The 20,661-nt window shown below is 42.4% G+C and overlaps 1 protein-coding gene and 1 pseudogene across 1 annotated transcript; both read right to left on the bottom strand.

The window, feature by feature from the left end:
* Positions 1–2,495: 2,495 nt before the first annotated feature.
* On the bottom strand, positions 2,496–6,602 carry LOC119335961 (disease resistance protein RGA5-like). Its single transcript, XM_037608004.1, has 4 exons — positions 5,675–6,602; positions 3,347–5,331; positions 3,122–3,235; positions 2,496–2,939 (listed from the first exon to the last, which is right to left on the bottom strand). Exons 1-3 carry the CDS (start codon positions 6,511–6,513, stop codon positions 3,150–3,152), a joined length of 2,910 nt encoding a protein of 969 aa, XP_037463901.1. The 5' UTR covers positions 6,514–6,602; the 3' UTR covers positions 2,496–2,939; positions 3,122–3,149.
* A 903-nt stretch (positions 6,603–7,505) lies between these two features.
* The window catches only part of LOC119339714, a 14,095-nt pseudogene continuing 939 nt past the window's right edge, over positions 7,506–20,661 (bottom strand).

The raw sequence follows: 20,661 nt of genomic DNA, 5'->3' as shown, positions 1-20,661 counted from the left end.
AGTTTGTATTAACAGGTTCACCTGTTAATCTAAGACTCAAAGTAATGACTGGGAAATTATATCTTTGAATCCCATTACCATTTTTATCATTTATCGAGTCTTACATTCGTCACTTCGATTCTACTCCCTCCGTTCGGAATTACTTGTCACAAAAATGGATGTATCTACAACTAAAATACATCTAGATACACTCATTTCTTGGACAAGTAATTCCGAACGGAGGGAGTACAGAACAATTCACAGCCAAGAGTGAATTTACAAGTTTGCATTCAAAGCTCTGTCTAGATGTCTTGACTGAGAGCTGAGCGGTTCTGCATAATTGATCATCTCAAAGGTACCTAATTACTTCCCGTGGTGGTGATTCATTGCCAAAGTTTTAAATAGCCGGCTATAGCCCAGCTATAGCTGTTCGAGCAGGTGCCGCTATGTGGCATAGCCTGCTAAACTTGCGAAATAGCGGGCTATAGCCTCGCTATAGCTGATTTGGAGGGCCGCCGCTATTTGCCATAGCCCGTTTTTAAAAACACTGTTCATTACCTGTTTCAAACAAGTTACATTTCATATTTACTCGTGGCATGATTCAGGTTTTTGGTGCTGATTCATTCCATGTATCTGGTGGCAGCATCAACGCTCAGCTGTGTGTCAACAACGTTCAGAGTTTCAGTTTCAATTTTACCAGGTTCACACCTGTTGACCAACGACTCAAAGTAAGGACTGAGCCACCAATATCCATGATGATGAATTTCCATGACCTTGTTATCCATTTTCTGAGTCTTACACTCCTTACTGCGATTCTGCATAACAGTTTGCAGCCAACGGTGATTTCAGAAGCTAAGTTTGTTGTTAGTTTGTTACACATCCGAACAACAAAATTAACGTGCCGAGAGTTGCGAGAGCTCAGCATAATTGACAACTTCAAAGGTAACTAATTACATCCAGTGGCGATTCACATTAAAACAAGTTTTATAGTGCATGTTGTCATTGTGGTGACATCATCGATGATTCAGGTTTTCTGGTACTAATCTGTTTCATGCATGTCGCGTCATCATCGTGCAGGTGTCCCCCTCCCTCTTGACGAGGGAAGACACTGAAGAACGCCATTTGTCTCTCTCTCCACCTCCGCAACAGCCTCCAATATTCCTGTCATGGCGCATCGCTGCCATTTCGTTTTCCTCTCAGGCCAGATTTGGAGCCGCTGCGACATCCCAATTAGGCAGTGCTCTCAGACTGCTCTAATTCCTTGTGCATACAGAGTTTTGCTGTAATATAGTAGCTAGCTTGTTGAAAAAGTTTTGTTGTAATGCTGCTACAGACTGAGCATTTATGCACGCTTGAATAAATTGTCCATTCCTGGATTCAGTCGTCCTGCGCGCAAGGGTCCCAGGAGTCATCCACTGTAACCCGAACTCACAGCGTGGAGTAAAACGAACGACCATATTTGTAACAGCAAGGTAAAAAGTATACATCGGGATGGAATGCGCGAACCGGATTCACCCCAACACGCTAATGCTAATGCACCAGCTATGCGGGTAGCATAGTGTGGTTTGTAGGTTAGATTATACTTCATTCAAAGAGGCAACACAAATCATTGTGTCTCAGCACCTAATTAACATGCCCAATAACAGAGAGGAAAAATGTGCCGCGTATGGTCGGGTTCGGGCCAGGCCCGCCCTTGCGCTCGCTGCCGCCGGCCTTGTTACCTACCGTACATGCTTACTCAGTCCGTGTGCAGAGTTTGCTAACTCAAACGCCATGTCCACACTTTTCCGCTGAGCTTCCGCCAGCATCTCTGAGAGCTAGTTAGCGTCCTGTTGCATGCAGGATCTCTCTTTCTTCAAAGCATCACCACAACAAATTCAGAGTTAGTTAGGGGCATGTTTCTATATGATGATGATGACGGCTCTGGAAAATCTTACATGTTTCTGTAGCATTGACCAGTAAATATGTTCTTCATACTGTGATTGCACCTTAGTTCCGGGGAAAAAGCTCAATCGTTGTAATGCTTCTACTTCGCACTGGACAGTTCCATTCTGCCTAGCTTGCTATGTCTGACGAACCTGGACCAGCATTTCCTGTTTTTCAGATATGTACTAGTTACTATTAACAGTTTGCTGCGCACTTCAATTATTAGTCCTTTTATTCTTGGATTGTGTGTAGCACGATAAGAGCATATACTCCCGCCCTCTGTAACAGCAGGTAGATCGCAAAAAACAGCAAAGTAAAATAAATAGGAAAGGAACGCAAGAAATGAGTTTTTCAGTCAACTCCACTCTCAGCACATTTCCAGGATTAACCATTTTTCAGCCTCGCGTCAATCTTTCTTCTCCATGGAAACTTGAGATACATGCTGCACTTGACACACCCCGCCGGCTTCTGCCACTGTAACATGCATCAAGGAAATTAACTGCACGGTACAAATTAAGGACTCCTGAAAGGAATTTTCTTCAGAGATCACACACCATACACTGAAATAAAATGTGACCAACGCCCTCCAAAGCAGTCCAAAGCATTGCATATCACGCACATGCTGATCCCAGCCAATTACAAACTGTTCGCAAAAAAAGAAAAAAGAAAAAAAAAGTTGTGAACAGCCAGCTACATAGCACACAGTGCTGTGATTTCATTCATAAACTGCAAGTCTGGTACACACACACGCACACCTAGGTCACATACATCTTACTGCCACAACTCTATCTGTAGATGACAGAACATGTAACCAAAGAAGTAACGAATGAAACTAAGCACTATACCACTTGGCAGGCCTTCGGGGGATCGTATGAGATAAGCTCCAGCACAGTTCCATAGATACATCACAGAAGCAAACATAGGTGTGTGAAGCTTTAGGATTTTCACACTTTAGGAGGAGGAAGAAAGCATCGTTCAGTGGCAAGCAGAAGTTTCCCAGGGGCCATGCCTTCCTCCAAAAACCACTCTGCCACCTGAGCCATGATGAACAAAATGTAGCATTCCTGTCAGACAGAATGTAAACAATTTCTCGTTTTGTACTTACTACTGTACTTAGGTTGTGTCATGTCAGGTCGATGGTTGATTTTAAATGGAGCACAAAAGCACCGCACGTGATCATCTGCCAGAGCAAAAATCAACACGGAGAGTTGCTTACCTGCGGATTTGAATGGATGGAATTAGCTCTACATCACAACTGCCTCGCCTCCTCGGTCGCTCACAGTGATGGCTGCTGCAGGCTCCTTTGCTTGTACTAGTTCTTCGGGTAAAGCTTTGGAACAACGAAAAATGAATGAACATTAATTTGCATTGTTGGCCAGACAGAAGCGAATTAAGCTAGCTTATTGTGTCAAAGCCTGGCTTCGGGAGAGAAAAAGCTTACCTTCCTCAAACCAATGATGAAGGGCGGGGTGGTTGGGATGGACGTCCAATGCTTTGTTCAGCATATCAGCCGCTTTCTGCACTGCTGCCAAGCAGTCTACCTCAGACCAAAGACGAACCGTGACTTTGTGTAGAGAAGGGAGGTGCCGCACGTCGACATCCAAGTCACCACCAGTGATGTGCGATGCTCGGGCACAGAAGTCAATATATTCAAGCCTGGGCATAGATCCTCGTGGAAACATAGATGGCCCCGTCTGGAAATTATAGAGGATACACTCTCTCAGGCAAGGGAATGCATCATGGCCAATGATGAATCTTTTGACAGGAGTGTATTGGGCTCTGGTGGTGTTCAGATTGAGGAAACAAAGAGCGGGCAATTTCCCAAGGATCTGAATGTCAACCTCCGGCCTCACCCTGTCCACTTCTATCAACAAGTAGGAGAGGACGGGAAGCAATGATGAATTCATCCATCTAGGCAATGTTGAGGTACAACTATCAAACCAAAGTGCATGGAGGCGTGGAGGTGGCACCCAGCCGTCACAGTTTGCATCGAACCTTGCATTTCCATCATGATAAATCTCCAGAGTACGCAAGTTCTGCAAATTGGCCAAGGACGTCAACAAGGAATTACACACACTCTCGTCGTCTCCCTCCCACAAAATGCGAAGCACCCTCAGCTTCACTAGCTTGCCTAGCTCTTTCTCAATCGCATTAGTACCATCCACCGTCACAACACTCAGCTCTTCTAAGGACACCAAGTTGTCTATCCCAACTGGTAATCTCGTGTTCTCGTAAACATATAGGCACATCAAATTTCCTAGTCGAACAACACTTGATGGCACCTCCAAAGATTGAAGCTGAAGTCCAATGCTCTCACCCACCACGAACCTGAAGTCCAATGTTTGCAAAAATTGAAGTTTTCCTATTTCAATGGGGAGAGCGTCAACCAGTGTACCTTGTAGCCCTAGGTACCTCAGGTGTAATAATTTCTCCACACACCTAAGATCAATTTGGTAGCTATTTTTCCAAAGATCACAACCTGATAAGTCCAACACACGCAGCAGTTGGAGGCTTGAAAGAGACCGGATCAGATTATCATCAGTTCTAAACAGAGTAACAGACCTCAACTTTGACATACTTGTGGCATCAACCTGATGAGTGGTGAGCTCTGACATGCTATTTTGAAAGGATAACCTACGAACCATGCTATCTGAATTGTTCTTGTTATGCTTAGAGCCATCCCATATAGTAACGAAGTTTTCTTCACTCGATAGAGAACATATGAGATCAAGTACCATATCGTGTACTCGACAACCTTCCGCCCTAAATTCAGCATCGGAATATATTGGCTGAATCAAGTTTCTGTTTATCAGCTCACTGTAATATGTCTCTCCAACCTCAAATAGGCTAATTTCTTGGTGTCCACCTCGGATAAAGCCTTCAGCTATCCACCTCCATATCAACCCGCTTCTATCTATCCAGTGATCTTCTGGGAATATACTGAGATATAAGAAACAAGTCTTGAGATGTGAAGGTAGGTCATAATAACTAAATGATAGTATTATTTCCATATCCTTCGCGGTGCGGCCTTCCGCAAGTCCACGGCCAATAGAACTGAGTACCTTGTCCCATTCATACTTTGGCCTTATGTGTTGATCATTACTGGCTAAAAGACTAGCTATAGTAATAATGGCTAGTGGTACTCCATCACATTTCTTCAAAATTTCTCTAGATACTTCCTCCAATTCAACGGGACATTCACTTCCTTGAGAAAATATTCTTTTGTGGAAAAGGCTTTTGGAGTCATCATCATCAAGAGATTTCATCTCATGAATAATATCACCACTAAATGGGCAACATGCTTTAGAGACACTGTTTATGCGGGTTGTTGTTATTACTCGGCTGCCAAGATCGCTCCTAGAGAAAGCACACTTGATAATTTCCCATGCTTCTTCATCCCATATGTCATCAATCACTATCAAGTACCTGTGTGATTTTTTAGAGCTTTAGTTCATAGATCAATGAAGACGTCTCTCTCTCTCTCTCTCTCTCTCTCTCTCTCTCTCTCTCTCTCTCTCTCTCACACACACACACACACACACACACACACACACACACACACACACACACACACTCCCTTCGTCCGGAATTACTTGTCGCAGAAATGGATAGAATGGATGTTTCTAAAACTAAAATACATCTAGGTATATCCATTTCTATGACAAGTAATTCTGGACGGAGGGAGTATATCTTAGCAAAGATGGGGTGATGATATAACCTTGGAATTTAAATCAATGAGTTCGTTGAATTTAACTCAATGGGTTCATACCTCCGATCCTGAAGAAACGCTCTCAGCTCGTTGATGAGTTGTTGATTGTCTTTAGCAGATTCATTGATGTCTTTAAATGTAATCTTATCAAGGTCGTACAACATCTTCTTGAAAATACTTGTTATATTGGGATTTCGAGAGACTGGAAGAAACACTCCACAGTCAAACTTCACTATGATCTTGTCATACACTGCTTTGGTGAGTGTTGTCTTGCCCAATCCACCAAATCCAACAATAGACAGTGTTTTGAGTTGTTTGCTGGACATGTCATCTCCATGAAGCAGCTTCTGGATCAGCTGGTCCCGTATGCCCTCGATGCCAACGAGCTCCGTGACATCTTTGTACACAGCCTTCAGGCGAGGGTCAATGGTATTCCCCTCACCCTTGGTGTGCTCCTCAAGCATGTACCTTTTACGGAGATCACCCAGCACCTTGGCGCGCCTCTGCGCATCTTGGACGGCGCCGGAGATCTGATGGAGAGCCTTGCCGTTGCTAAACAGATTTTTGGTTCGCTTGATGAACTTCTTGACTCTGTTCTTCATGTTGTTGGGGCCGACGTCGCCATGGCTGTCGTGGTGCAGGCGGACCATGTAGGTGTCCACCGCATCCTCCATGTTGTACGAGAGCTCCCGGACTTTGGCCGCCCAGATCCGGACCGGCGGTTTGAGCTGCTCCGCCGGCACGTCGCCAAGATCATGGAGGACCGCGTGCATCATGTCCAGCTCCTCGCGGAGGGACTCGACGCGCTTCTTCACCCGCTTGTCCAGGGTGAACTCAGCCACGGCCAGCTCGCCGAGCTTGCGGAGGAGGGGGATCAACGCCGCAGTTGCACCTTGCATGGCTCCAGTTCTGTGGTTTGGATCTACAGGCGGCGGGTGTGGTGTGTAGGCGTCTACGATAGAGCTGTTTGCTCCGGTTGTGTGGTGACTGGTGAGGTAGTACTAGTGAGAGGTGAGGGAGACAGGTAGACAAGACAGACCCATATTCATCTGGCTACATTAATTATCTGGATTAGTTAGGGGCGATGGCAACCTACACCATAATACAAAGTAACATGCTCTCTCAGCCAGAGCGCGTCGCCAAGGCAAATTAAGAGATTCGACCAACGTCAAGTTTGCAAGAAAATAAGCACTTCAAGCCCCTAAAAAAATCACTTCAAGAAGAAGAAATATGAATTTCGAAAAAAAAGAAGAAATATGATGGAACAGTTTGTGAAAATATCAACGAGGGCTCCATTTTAAAATGTTTATTTTTTTGTTTTGTTACGGTTTGTGTCATGTTCAATAGTCGAGACGACGGCGGCTGGAATAAGGTTCTCCCTGCTTAACCCCGGTCCCGGTGGTGCGTCTAGCATCATCGGTGGACGTGTGGAGGTGCGTCTCCGGCATATCTCAGAGGATTCGATTGTTGATTGTCTTGGATGAATCTACTCAGATCCGGTCTTTGTTCATTTACGTTCGTGTGTTCTCTGGTTGGATCATTTTGATCTACGCGTCTCTTCATCGGCGGAGGTTATTGTTCAGGTGGGCTGGTCTTATGGGCCTTAACATGATGACTTTCCCACTGTCTACTAGGATAAGTCTTGTCCTACTCTGGCGAGGGATGGGCGATAATATCGGTGCGCCTCCGGCTCGCTTCAGTGCTTCTAATTGTCGCTAAGTGGTCTAGGGATCCGGTTGTGACTTTTATTATTTCTAGTGTTCGTTGTAGTACCATGATTAAAATGAATTGATAGAAAACATTTCCCGTAAAAAAAAATCAACGAGGTAGAAAAGGTCCAGAATGAGCTGGTATTTGCACCAACTGTTACAACATTCTTCTTCTTAAAATTTTAAAATATTGTTCCGTAAGCCTGAAATGGTGTAAGGAGAGCAAGAACTCTAGCCAACGGGAGCTGGAAAGGTTCTGCAAGACCATAGCTGATATTACATTTTTTAAACTTTGTTTCGTATGCCTGAAATAGAGTAAGGCGGAGCAGCAGGAACTCTGCACAGTGGGAGCTGGAAAGGATCCATAAGACCATAGCTGTTCAAGAAGTAAACAAAAATTAATACAATTCTGTCGTTTTCAGGCTTACGCGGCTCCCTGTCGGTTGGGCCAACCGATCAAGCTTTGGTTTCTAATTATTTCATTATCCCTTGCTAACCACCCTCAAATTGCTGTCTCTAGCTGTGGCCTCATACATGTGGATTTGATGGTTGTCTCATTCACCCACTCGTTAGGACTTAAGCGTCAGGATGGCCGGCCTTACGAGATTTATATTGCATTCGAGAAGCAAACATGTCAAGTTGCGTTATAGCACGATCAAATGGCCGGCCAAAAAAGGACAAGAAAAATGGTTCAAGATGCAAATGACCACCAATCGTTTGTCCTTGTCGATTGAAGTGGAGGACTACAAAAGTGTCCATCCACAAAAGACACACAGACAGACAAATAGCTCTACACAGTTTTCTTCATCCCCACCCACCTGCTAAATCTCATTCCTCAACCACTGTCACCAGCTCCGGCCTCATGCATGTGAATTCCATCGTTGCTTCGTCGTCCAATACTACATCTACCACTTTTTTTTCATAAAGAAAGCATCTCTTCTCGGAAACTCTGTATGAGCTTGAGCGCACTGATGAACACGCCTTATTATATTAGCAAGTTGCAATCAGCACGATCAAATGCATCTACCTAACTAATATGGCCAAATAAGAAAGAACATGGTATATCAGCCTCTAGCTCGCCAGTGAAATAAGCCTAGTTCAAAGCAACGGTAGGACCTGTCTTCTCTTGTTACGAATGTCGCCACCACTGTACGTTCATCACATGTATTATAGGCCAAACTGCCATGGACCATCGCGTGCACCTTGATTTCAGGCCTCCTTTGGTTTTTACAGGATTATAAAAACATAGGAAAGGAAAAAGACACAGGAATTAGACAGGAATAGATGTGTGTAAAAAAAGGGATTAGGAAACATAAGAAAAATTGCAGAATATGAGTTTAGAGGATGTTTGGTTCACAGGAATAGGGAAAAGACATGAATCATAATAAACATAATAAATCAAAGTCAAACCACATAAAAATGTCTAATTAACATGTGTAAATAAAATTACTATTGCTTTTCATAGATTAATGCTTCCATTAATACCAATTGATACTCATAATGACATATACATGTCCCCAATCACTCCAAGATTTATCATATTCAAACATCTTCCATAACACAACCTAAAACTTCAGTCAAATAATCGAATATATGATGAGCCCTTTTCAACTACTTAGCACTTTGCTTAATGATTAATTCACAAGTCTTGGTCTTAGCACTTTGGAATGCAGAGAGAATGATGATGGGGGGTTTCATGAGAAGACAAAAAAAGGTATAAGAAAGTATCAACGAGGGTTGATAGTGATCGTTACGTAATGAAGAGGCCTTACAATCGATAACAATGTGAGGAGTACGGATTGCCATAACACGGATGCACTAGAGTTATGAGTGTATGAAATCTCTCCTAATGCAGCTAATTAAGTGGGTGTGCATCCAACTTGCTAGCTCATGATAATCTCAAGCATTTAAGGAAGCTCATCGTAGGAATATGCAAGCCAAGTTTTATAATGTAAAAATCCCACTCGCGCTGAAAGTGAATAATATGAAAATTCTCCGGATAAAATATATGCACTAGCAGAAAATAAGGCTTTGGTCCAGGCCTGAAAAGGCCATTAATCCCGGTTCTCCTATGAACCGGGACCAATGGGTGCATCAGTCCCAGTTCGTGAGGCCAGGGTGCCGGCCGGGCCTCTTGGGACATTGGTCCCGGTTTGTCTGACACCTTTGGTCCCGGTTCAAGACACGAACCAGGACCAAAGGACCTCGCTCCTGGCGCTGCCCTTTAGTCCCGCTTGGTGGCTAGAACCAGGACTAAAGAGCAGGCTTCTGTCCTGTACTAGCCACCAACCGGGACTAATAGATGCCTATGTATACCCTCACCCCTCCCACCATCTTCTTGTTTTTTGGCCGTGTGGGAGGTGTGCATGCGCTAGGGCTGCAAACGAGTCGAGATCGAGCGAGTTGGAGTTGGCTCAGCTCAACTCATATTAAAATTTGAGTGAGCTCAAACTGAGTGAAGCTCAAGATCGAGCTCTAGAACATGACTCGTGCTCAACTTGTAACGATCTCGAGTCGATCTCGAGCTAGTTTCGAGCTAAATGAGACGGTAAAATTTATAAATCTATGGTGATTATTCCAACAAGATAAGGACAGAACACGACACAACTTTGTAGGGCAAGAGCACATCTTGGTCTTTTGGGCGAACTAGCAATAGATGGTGGTCTTTGTGGACGAAAAACAAGAAAACAAAGGTGCATATGCTGGGAAGTTTTTGTCCAAAACAACAAGAAACTTAATACATTGTCAACCACATGCCATAATTAAACCTAAATCTTCTCTACACTTAATTAAGCTTTTATGTTTCCTGGTAAATAAAATGGAGAAAAATCACGCACATCATATATGATAGTAACAAATTATCTTATTTCATTTAATATATGGGGTGTTCATTTAACATAATGGTATTATGTCGAGCCAGAACATATGAGAACATATGAGATCAAGTACCATATCATATAGTGCTTAGAGCCATCCCATATAGTAACGAAGTTTTCTTCACTCGATACAGAACATATGAGATCAAGTACCATATCATGTACTCGACAACCTTCCGCCCTAAATTCAGCATCAGCATATATTGGCTGAATCAAGTTTCTGTTTATCAGCTCATTGTAATATGTCTCTCCCATCTCAAATAGGCTAATTTCTCGTTCTCCACCCAGGATAAAGCCTTCAGCTATCCACCTCCATATCAACCGAGGTCTATCTATCTCATAATCTTCTGGGAATACACTGAGATACAAGAAACAAGACTTGAGATGAGAAGGTAGGTCGTAATAACTAAATGATAGTATTCTTTGCATATCCTTCGTGGTACGGCCTTCCGCAAGTCCACGGCCAATAGAATTGAGTACGTTGTCCCACTGATACTTTGGCTTTATGTGTTGATCATTACTGGCTAAAAGACTAGCTATAGTAATAATGGCTAGTGGTACTCCACCACATTTCTTCAAAATTTCTCTAGATACTTCCTCCAATTCAGCGGGGCATTCACTTCCTTGAGGGAATATTCTTTTGTAGAAAAGCCTTTTGGATTCATCATTATCAAGAGATTTCATCTCATGAATAATATCACTGCTAAATGGGCAACATGCTTCAGAGACACTGTTTATGCGGGTTGTTGTTATTACTCGGCTGCCAAGATCGCTCTTCACACTTGATAATTTCCCATGCGTCTTCCCCCCATATGTCATCTATCACTATTAAGTACCTGTGTGATTGTTTAGAGTGTTAGTTTAGTTCACATATCAAATGGAGACGTACATAACCAAGTTTGAACTTGTCCAAATTTTATTGGCACAGAGTGGAATTTATGTGAATGAATTCATACCTCTTATCCTGAAGAAACGCTCTCAGCTCATTGATGAGTTGTTCATTGTCCCTGACGGCTTCGTTGATGCTTGCAAACTTACTGCTGTCAAGCCCATACAACATCTTCTTGAATATCTTTGTGATGACAGGATTCCGAGACACTGAAAGAAACACTCCACAGTCGAACTGTGCTTTGATCTTGTCGTACACGGCTCGGGCAAGCGTTGTCTTTCCCAATCCACCAAATCCAACAATAGACAGTGTCTTGAGTTGCTGCTTAGACATCTCATCTCCATCAAGGAGCTTCGAAATCAGCTCATCCCGTATGCCCTCAATGCCTACAAGCTCCGTGACATCTCTGTACACAGCCTTGAGGCGAGGGTCAATGGCATTCCCCACACTATCCGCGGATGCCTCGAGAGCGTACCTTTGGCGGAGCTCGCCGAGCTCCTTGGCGAGCTCCTGGGCGCCTCGGTGCTTGGATCAGTCGGATCGTGAAGACGTACGACTACATCAACCGCGTTGTCATAACGCTTCCGCTTACGGTCTACGATGGTACGTGGACGAAGACTCTCCCCTCTCGTTGCTATGCCATCACCATGATCTTGCGTGTGCGTAGAAATTTTTTTGAAATTACTACGTTCTCCAACAGTGGCATCCGAGCCTGGTTTTATGCGTAGATGTCATATGCACGAGTAGAACACAAGTGAGATGTGGGCGATATAAGTCATACTGCTTACCAGCATGTCATACTTTGGTTCGGCGGTATTGTGAGATGAAGCGGCCCGGACCGACATTACGCGTACGCTTACGCGAGACTGGTTTCACCGCTACGAGCACTCGTTGCTTAAAGGTGACCGGCGGGTGTCTGTCTCTCTCACTTTAGTTGAATCGAGTGTGGCTACGCCCGGTCCTTGCGAAGGTTAAAACAGCACCAACTTGACAAACTATCGTTGTGGTTTTTGATGCGTAGGTAAGAACGGTTCTTGCTAAGCCCGTAGCAGCCACGTAAAACTTGCAACAACAAAGTAGAGGACGTCTAACTTGTTTTTGCAAGGCATGTTGTGATGTGATATGGTCAAGACGTGATGCTATATTTTATTGTATGAGATGATCATGTTTTGTAACCGAAGTTATCGGCAACTGGCAGGAGCCATATGGTTGTCGCTTTATTATATGAAATGCAAACGCCCTGTAATTGCTTTACTTTATCACTAAACGGTAGCGATAGTCGTAGAAGCAATAGATGGCGTAACGACAACGATGCTATGATGGAGATCAAGGTGTCGCGCCGGTGACGATGGTGATCATGACGGTGCTTCGGAGATGGAGATCGCAAGTACAAGATGATGATGGCCATATCATATCACTTATATTGATTGCATGTGATGTTTATCCTTTATGCATCTTATCTTGCTTTGATTGACGGTAGCATTTTAAGATGATCTCTCACTAAAATTATCAAGAAGTGTTCTCCCTGAGTATGCACCGTTGCCAAAGTTCGTCGTGCCCATACACCACGTGATGATCGGGTGTGATAAGCTCTACGTCCATCTACAACGGGTGCAAGACAGTTTTGCACACGCGGAATACTCAGGTTAAGCTTGACGAGCCTAGCATATGCAGATATGGCCTCGGAACACGGAGACCGAAAGGTCGAGCGTGAATCATATAGTAGATATGATCAACATAGTGATGTTCACCATTGAAAACTACTCCATCTCACGTGATGATCGATTATGGTTTAGTTGATTTGGATCACGTGATCACTTAGATGACTAGAGAGATGTCTGTCTAAGTGGGAGTTCTTAAGTAATATGATTAATTGAACCTAAATTTATCATGAACTTAGTACCTGATAGTATTTTGCTTGTCTATGTTTGTTTGTAGATAGATGGCTCGTGCTGTTGTTCCGTTGAATTTTAATGAGTTCCTTGAGAAAGCAAAGTTGAAAGATGATGGTAGCAATTACACGGACTGGGTTCGTAACCTGAGGATTATCCTAATTGCTGCACAGAAAAGTTACATCCTGGAAGCACCGCTGGGTGCCAGGCCTGCTACTGATGCAACTGACGACGTTAAGAACGTCTGGCAGAGCAAAGCTGATGACTACTCTATAGTTCAGTGTGCCATGCTTTACGGCTTAGAACCGGGTCTTCAACGACGTTTTGAACGTCATGGAGCATATGAGATGTTCCCGGAGTTGAAGTTAATATTTCAAGCAAATGCCCGGATTGAGAGATATGAAGTCTCCAATAAGTTCTACAGCTGCAAGATGGAGGAGATTAATTCTGTTAGTGAGCATATACTCAAAATGTCTGGGTATAATAATCACTTGATTCAACTGGGAGTTAATCTTCCGGATGATAGCGTCATTGACAGAATTCTCCAATCACTGCCACGAAGCTACAAGAGCTTTGTGATGAATTATAATATGCAAGGGATGAACAAGACTATTCCTGAGCTCTTCGCAATGCTAAAAGCTGCGGAGGTAGAAATCAAGAAGGAGCATCAAGTGTTGATGGTCAACAAGACCACTAGTTTCAAGAAAAAGGGCAAAGGGAAGAAGAAGGGGAACTTCAAGAAGAACAGCAAGCAAGTTGCTGCTCAAGAGAAGAAACCCAAGTCTGGACCTAAGCCTGAAACTGAGTGCTTCTACTGCAAGCAGACTGGTCACTGGAAGCGGAACTGCCCCAAGTATTTGGTGGATAAGAAGGATGGCAAAGTGAACAAAGGTATATGTGATATACATGTTATTGATGTGTACCTAACTAGAGCTCGTAGTAGCACCTGGGTATTTGATACTGGTTCTGTTGCTAATATTTGCAACTCGAAAGAGGGACTACGGAATAAACGAGCACTGGCCAAGGACGAGGTGACGATGCGCGTGGGAAACGGTTCCAAAGTCGATGTGATCGCGGTCGGCACGCTACCTCTACATCTACCTTCGGGATTAGTTTTAGACCTGAATAATTGTTATTTGGTGCCAGCGTTGAGCATGAACATTATATCTGGATCTTGTTTGATGCGAGACAATTATTCATTTAAATCAGAGAATAATGGTTGTTCTATTTATATGAGTAATATCTTTTATGGTCATGCACCCTTGAAGAGTGGTCTATTTTTATTAAATCTCGATAGTAGTGATACACATATTCATAGTGTTGAAATCAAAAGATGCAGAGTTAATAATGATAGTGCAACTTATTTGTGGCACTGCCGTTTGGGTCATATCGGTGTAAAGCGCATGAAGAAACTCCATACTAATGGACTTTTGGAATCACTTGATTATGAATCACTTGGTACTTGCGAACCGTGCCTTATGGGCAAGATGACTAAAACGCCGTTCTCCGGAACTATGGAGCGAGCAACTGATTTGTTGGAAATCATACATACTGATGTTTGTGGCCCAACGAATGTTGAGGCTCGCGGCGGGTATCGTTATTTTCTCACCTTCACAGATGATTTGAGCAGATATGGGTATATATATCTACTTGATGAAACACAAGTCTGAAACATTTGAAAAGTTCAAAGAATTTCAGAGTGAAGTGGAAAATCATCGTAACAAGAAAATAAAGTTTCTACGATCTGATCGTGGAGGAGAGTATTTGAGTTATGAGTTTGGCCTACACTTGAAACAATGTGGAATAGTTTCGCAACTCACGCCACCTGGAACACCACAACGAAATGGTGTGTCCGAACGTCGTAATCGTACTTTACTGGATATGGTGCGATCTATGATGTCTCTTACTGATTTACCGCTATCATTTTGGGGTTATGCTTTAGAGACGGCCGCATTCACGTTAAATAGGGCACCATCAAAATCCGTTGAGACGATGCCTTATGAACTGTGGTTTGGCAAGAAACCAAAGTTGTCGTTTCTTAAAGTTTGGGGTTGCGATGCTTATGTGAAGAAACTTCAACCAGATAAGCTCGAACCTAAATCGGAGAAATGTGTCTTCATAGGATACCCAAAAGAGACTATTGGGTACACCTTCTATCACAGATCCGAAGGCAAGACATTCGTTGCTAAGAATGGATCCTTTCTAGAGAAGGAGTTTCTCTCGAAAGAAGTGAGTGGGAGGAAAGTAGAACTTGATGAGATAACTGTATCTACTCCCTTATTGGAAAATAGTTCATCACGAGAACCGGTTCCTGTGACAACTACACCAATTAGTGAGGAAGCTAATGATAATGATCATGAAACTTCAGATCAAGTTTCTATTGAACCTCGTAGGTCTACCAGAGTAAGATCCGCACCAGAGTGGTACGGTAATCCTATTCTGGAAGTCATGTTACTTGACCATGATGAACCTACGAACTATGAGGAAGCGATGATGAGCCCGGATTCCGCAAAATGGCTAGAAGCCATGAAATCTGAGATGGGATCCATGTATGAAAACAAAGTATGGACTTTGGTTGACTTGCCCGATGATCGGCAAGCCATTGAGAATAAATGGTTCTTTAAGAAGAAGACTGACGCTGATGGTAATATAACTGTCCATAAAGCTCGACTTGTTGCAAAAGGTTTTCGACAAGTTCAAGGGGTTCACTACGATGAGACTTTCTCACCCATACCAATGCTTAAGTCCGTCCGAATCATGTTAGCTATTGCTGCATTTCATGATTATGAAATTTGGCAAATGGATGTCAAGACTGCATTCTTGAATGGATTTCTAGAAGAAGAGTTGTATATGATGCAGCCGGAAGGTTTTGTTGATCCAAAAGGTGCTGACAAAGTGTGCAAGCTCCAGCGTTCCATTTATGGACTGGTGCAAGCATCTCGGAGTTGGAATAAACGCTTTGATAGTGTAATCAAAGCATATGGTTTTATACAGACTTTTGGAGAAGCTTGTATTTACAAGAAAGTGAGTGGGAGATCTGTAGCATTTCTAATTTTATATGTAGATGACATATTATTAATTGGAAATAATATAGAATTTCTGGATAGCATAAAAGGATACTTGAATAAAAGTTTTTCAATGAAAGACCTCGCTGAAGCTGCTTACATATTGGGCATCAAGATCTATAGAGATAGATCAAGACGCTTAATAGGACTTTCACATAGCACATACCTTGACAAAATTTTGAAAATGTTCAAAATGGATCAGGCAAAGAAAGGATTCTTACCTGTGCTACAAGGTGTGAAGTTGAGTCAAACTCAATGCCCGGCCACAGCAGAAGATAGAGAGAAAATGAAAAATGTTCCCTATGCTTCAGCCATAGGCTCTATCATGTATGCAATGTTGTGTACCAGACCTGACGTATGCTTAGCAATAAGCTTGGCAGGAAGGTACCAAAGTAATCCAGGAGTGGATCACTGGACAACGGTCAAGAACATCCTGAAATACCTGAAAAGGACTAAGGATATGTTTCTCGTATATGGAGGTGACAAAGAGCTAGTCGTAAACGGTTACGTCGATGCAAGCTTTGACACTGATCCGGACGATTCTAAATCGCAAACCGGATACGTGTTTTTATTAAACGGTGGAGCTGTAAGTTGGTGCAGTTCTAAACAAAGCGTCGTGGCGGGATCTACATGTGAAGCGGAGTACATAGCTGCTTATGAAGCAGCAAATGAAGGAGTCTGGATGAAGGAGTTCATTTCCGATCTAGGTGTCATGCCTAGTGCATCGGGACCAATGAAGATCTTCTGTGACAATACTGGTGCAATTGCCTTGGCAAAGGAATCCAGATTTGACAAGAGGACCAAGCACATCAAGAGACGCTTCAATTCCATTTGGGACCAAGTCCAAGTGGGAGACATAGAGATTTGCAAGATTCATACGGATCTGAATGTTGCAGACCCGTTGACTAAGCCTCTCTCACAAGCAAAACATGATCAGCACCAAGACTCCATGGGTGTTAGAATCATTACTATGTAATCTAGATTATTGACTCTAGTGCAAGTGGGAGACTGAAGGAAATATGCCCTAGAGGCAATAATAAAGTTATTATTTATTTCCTCATATCATGATAAATGTTTATTATTCATGCTAGAATTGTATTAACCGGAAACATGATACATGTGTGAATACATAGACAAACATAAAGTCACTAGTATGCCTCTACTTGACTAGCTCATTAATCAAAGATGGTTATGTTTCCTAACCATAGACATGTGTTGTCATTTGATTAATGGGATCACATCATTAGGATAATGATGTGATTGACATGACCCATTCCGTTAGCCTAGCACTTGATCGTTTAGTATATTGCTATTGCTTTCTTCATGACTTATACAAAGTTCCTGCAACTATGAGATTGTGCAACTCCCATTTACCGAAAGAACACTTTGTGTGCTACCAAACGTCACAACGTAACTGGGTGATTATAAAGGTGCTCTACAGGTGTTTCCGAAGGTACATGTTGGGTTGGCATAATTCGAGATTAGGTTTTGTCACTCCGATTGTCGGAGAGGTATCTCTGGGCCCTCTCGGTAATACTCATCACCTAAGCCTTGCAAGCACTGTAACTAATGAGTTAATTATAAGATGATGTGTTACAAAACGAGAAAAGAGACTTGCCAGTAACGAGATTGAACTAGGTATTGGATACCGACGATCAAATCTTGGGCAAGTAACATACCGATGACAAAGGGAACAACGTATGTTGTTATGCGGTTTGACCGATAAAGATCTTCGTAGAATATGTAGGAACCAATATGGGCATCCAGGTCCCGCTATTGGTTATTGACCAAGAATGGTTCTAGGTCATGTCTACATAGTTCTCGAACCCGTAGGGGCCGTGTGCGGTGCCCCCCTCCACCATATTCCACCTCGGTCATATCGTCGCGGAGTTTAGGCGAAGCCCTGCGCCGGTAGAACATCATCATCGTCACCACGCCGTCGTGCTGACGGAACTCTTCCCCGAAGCTTTGCTGGATCGAAGCCCGAGGATCGTCATCGAGCTGAACGTGTGCTGAACTCGGAGGTGCCGTACGTTCGGTGCTTGGATCGGTCGGATCGTGAAGACGTACGACTACATCAACCGCGTTGTCATAACGCTTCCGCTTACGGTCTACGAGGGTACGTGGACGAACACTCTCCCCTCTCGTTGCTATGCCATCACCATGATCTTGCGTGTGCGTAGGAATTTTTTTGAAATTACTATGTTCTCCAACATTTAGTACCAGTTGGTGTTACCAACCGGTACTAAAGATATATTTTTTTGAATTTTTTTGAAAATTTTGTAAGAAATATTTTTTTTCGATTTTCAATTTTTTGAATTATTTGATGATTTAGTCTCTAATCATCCCTCTTAACTGCTCAAGTGTGGGTCACTCATTCCAAATCGTCTAACTTCCCGACCGGTCACCCATCCTCTCACTCCCCCAGCCTGAGCACGCTTAACTTCGGAGTTCTATTCCTCCAACTTTCCAAGTCTGCACTTGTTCTTTTCCTGACAAATGTAAGCTGTCAACCCTATTAACCCTCAGCAGTTTAGCTTGAGCATTAGTTCACACGTTTTACCGTTTGAGTTTGGAACTATTATTCTAAAAAACAGTTAGTAACACTAATATTTCTTGAATAAGTTTGACCATATTTCATCATAGTTTGACCAGATTTGACCAAAATTCAAAAATTTGAAATAATTTTTTAGTAACACTAATATTCTTGAATAATTATGTAGCAACATTAATACTTCTTGAATAATTAGTTTGACCATAGTTTGACCAGATTTAACCAAAATTTAAAAAACTAAAATTTGAGCATATCTATTTTTCCTTTTGGAATTTGAGGATTCTAAAAAATTGCAAACAGGCCATAGGCTATCAAACCCCTTCGGTACCGGTTCGTGTCACGAACCGGTACTAAAGGGAACCTTTAGTACCGGTTTGTGCCACGAACCGGTACTAAAAGTGATCGCCGGGCCCCGGCCTGACGCCAGCCTGCCACCACCCCTTTAGTACCGTTCGTGGCACTAACCGGTACTAAAGGGTCAAAACGAACCGACATTAATGCATAGCCGTTCGAACCGGTACTAATGGTATCATTAGTACCGCGCCGAAATAAAACCGGGAATAATGTGTCTCACATTAGGTCCTTTTTCAACTAGTGCTTCCTTCTTTCCTAAATATATAAAACTTTTCTAAAAATTAAACTAACCTAAAATGCACTAAATCAGAGAAACATACATATAGATGGAGCTTTTCTAAAAATCTAACTTTTGCATATATGAACATATATACACAGAGAACATACATACATATAAATAAAAAAATTAATACATATATGAAAAAAAAACATCATATGAAAAATACATCATATGCACAAAAAATATCATATGATCATATGAACAAAAAAACATCAAACAAAGGCCGCCGGACCGTAGCGCGGGGCGGCGCGGCGACGGCGTCGATCGGGGGAGAGGCGGAGCGGGGCGGTGAAGGCGTCGGGGCGGACCCTTGGCTTTTGCATGAAGTAAATGTGATCTGGCCACCTACTTTCTTCATATTAGCACCCTTATGTTTTTATCCTTGCTCTCTACTATTGCCTACATCAGCATGTCCATTGTTGCAAGTTGACAGTAAATATTTGTTTGCTCTTTATTATTTGAAAATTTTAAAAATCAAATCTATTCTTCCTCTTTCATTTAATCTGCCAGTTTAAAAATTCAAAAAATGCAAGATAATATGTTCTCATTTATTTCACTTAGTTTCTTTTTATTTTTTCTAACAGATATAAAATTCAAAAATGTATGAAATAATGTTGCGTTATATTCTTTACAAATCTTTATATTTTATAGTGACATGTGACAAATGCGAAAAATAAAATGTGAAATAAAAAAGACCGCCTACTAGCTGCATAATTCACAATTCAATGGCCTACATACGACTAGAAACTCAATCATTTATTGGGCCAGGATGCAGGCCCGCCGGGATTGTAAATATACTACTTGTGGGCCCCACGGGGCAGGGACGGACTGGGTTAGGCAATGTGCCACCCGCTTTAGGTGGGAACTTGAGAGGGAAAGCTCAGCACGGTATATAAACCGCTGCGACCTCCCCTTGCTGGGCGAGGTTGTACTCAAATCCCAGCACCCCTCGATTGTGCCCGGCGCGCCGCTAGCTTGGGCCCAATTCGGGTGGGCCGTCCCACGCCTACCTCGCCCGTGCGTAGAACATTTTTAGTTTTTAATTTTTACATTCTTTCCTGAAAAAACCTTGTTAATTCTTTCGTTCTATTTTGTTTTATATTTTCTTTTATTTCACTTTGTGTTTCTAATATTTCTTTTAATTTTTATATTTGAAATATTTTAAAATCAATTCTATTTTCTATTTTTGACAGTTCTTACATTTACTATCGGACGAAAAATTAATGTATTCTATTCCACTTATTCAAACAAATATTTATTTGCTTTTTTAAATTTGAAATATTTTAAAATCAAATCTATTTTTCCTCTTTCATTTACTGACAGTTTTAAAAATAAAAAAATGCAAGATAATCTGTTGTATTTGATTTAACTTCTTAATTCACATATTTGTTTTCAGTTTTCTATTTTAAATAACAACTTTAAAATCAT

This window comes from Triticum dicoccoides, chromosome 7B (genome assembly GCF_002162155.2).
Source record: "Triticum dicoccoides isolate Atlit2015 ecotype Zavitan chromosome 7B, WEW_v2.0, whole genome shotgun sequence".
Taxonomy (NCBI): Eukaryota; Viridiplantae; Streptophyta; class Magnoliopsida; order Poales; family Poaceae; genus Triticum; species Triticum dicoccoides.
The sequence above is the reverse complement of the archived record's forward strand: the minus strand, read 5'-3'. Positions and strand labels throughout refer to the sequence as shown.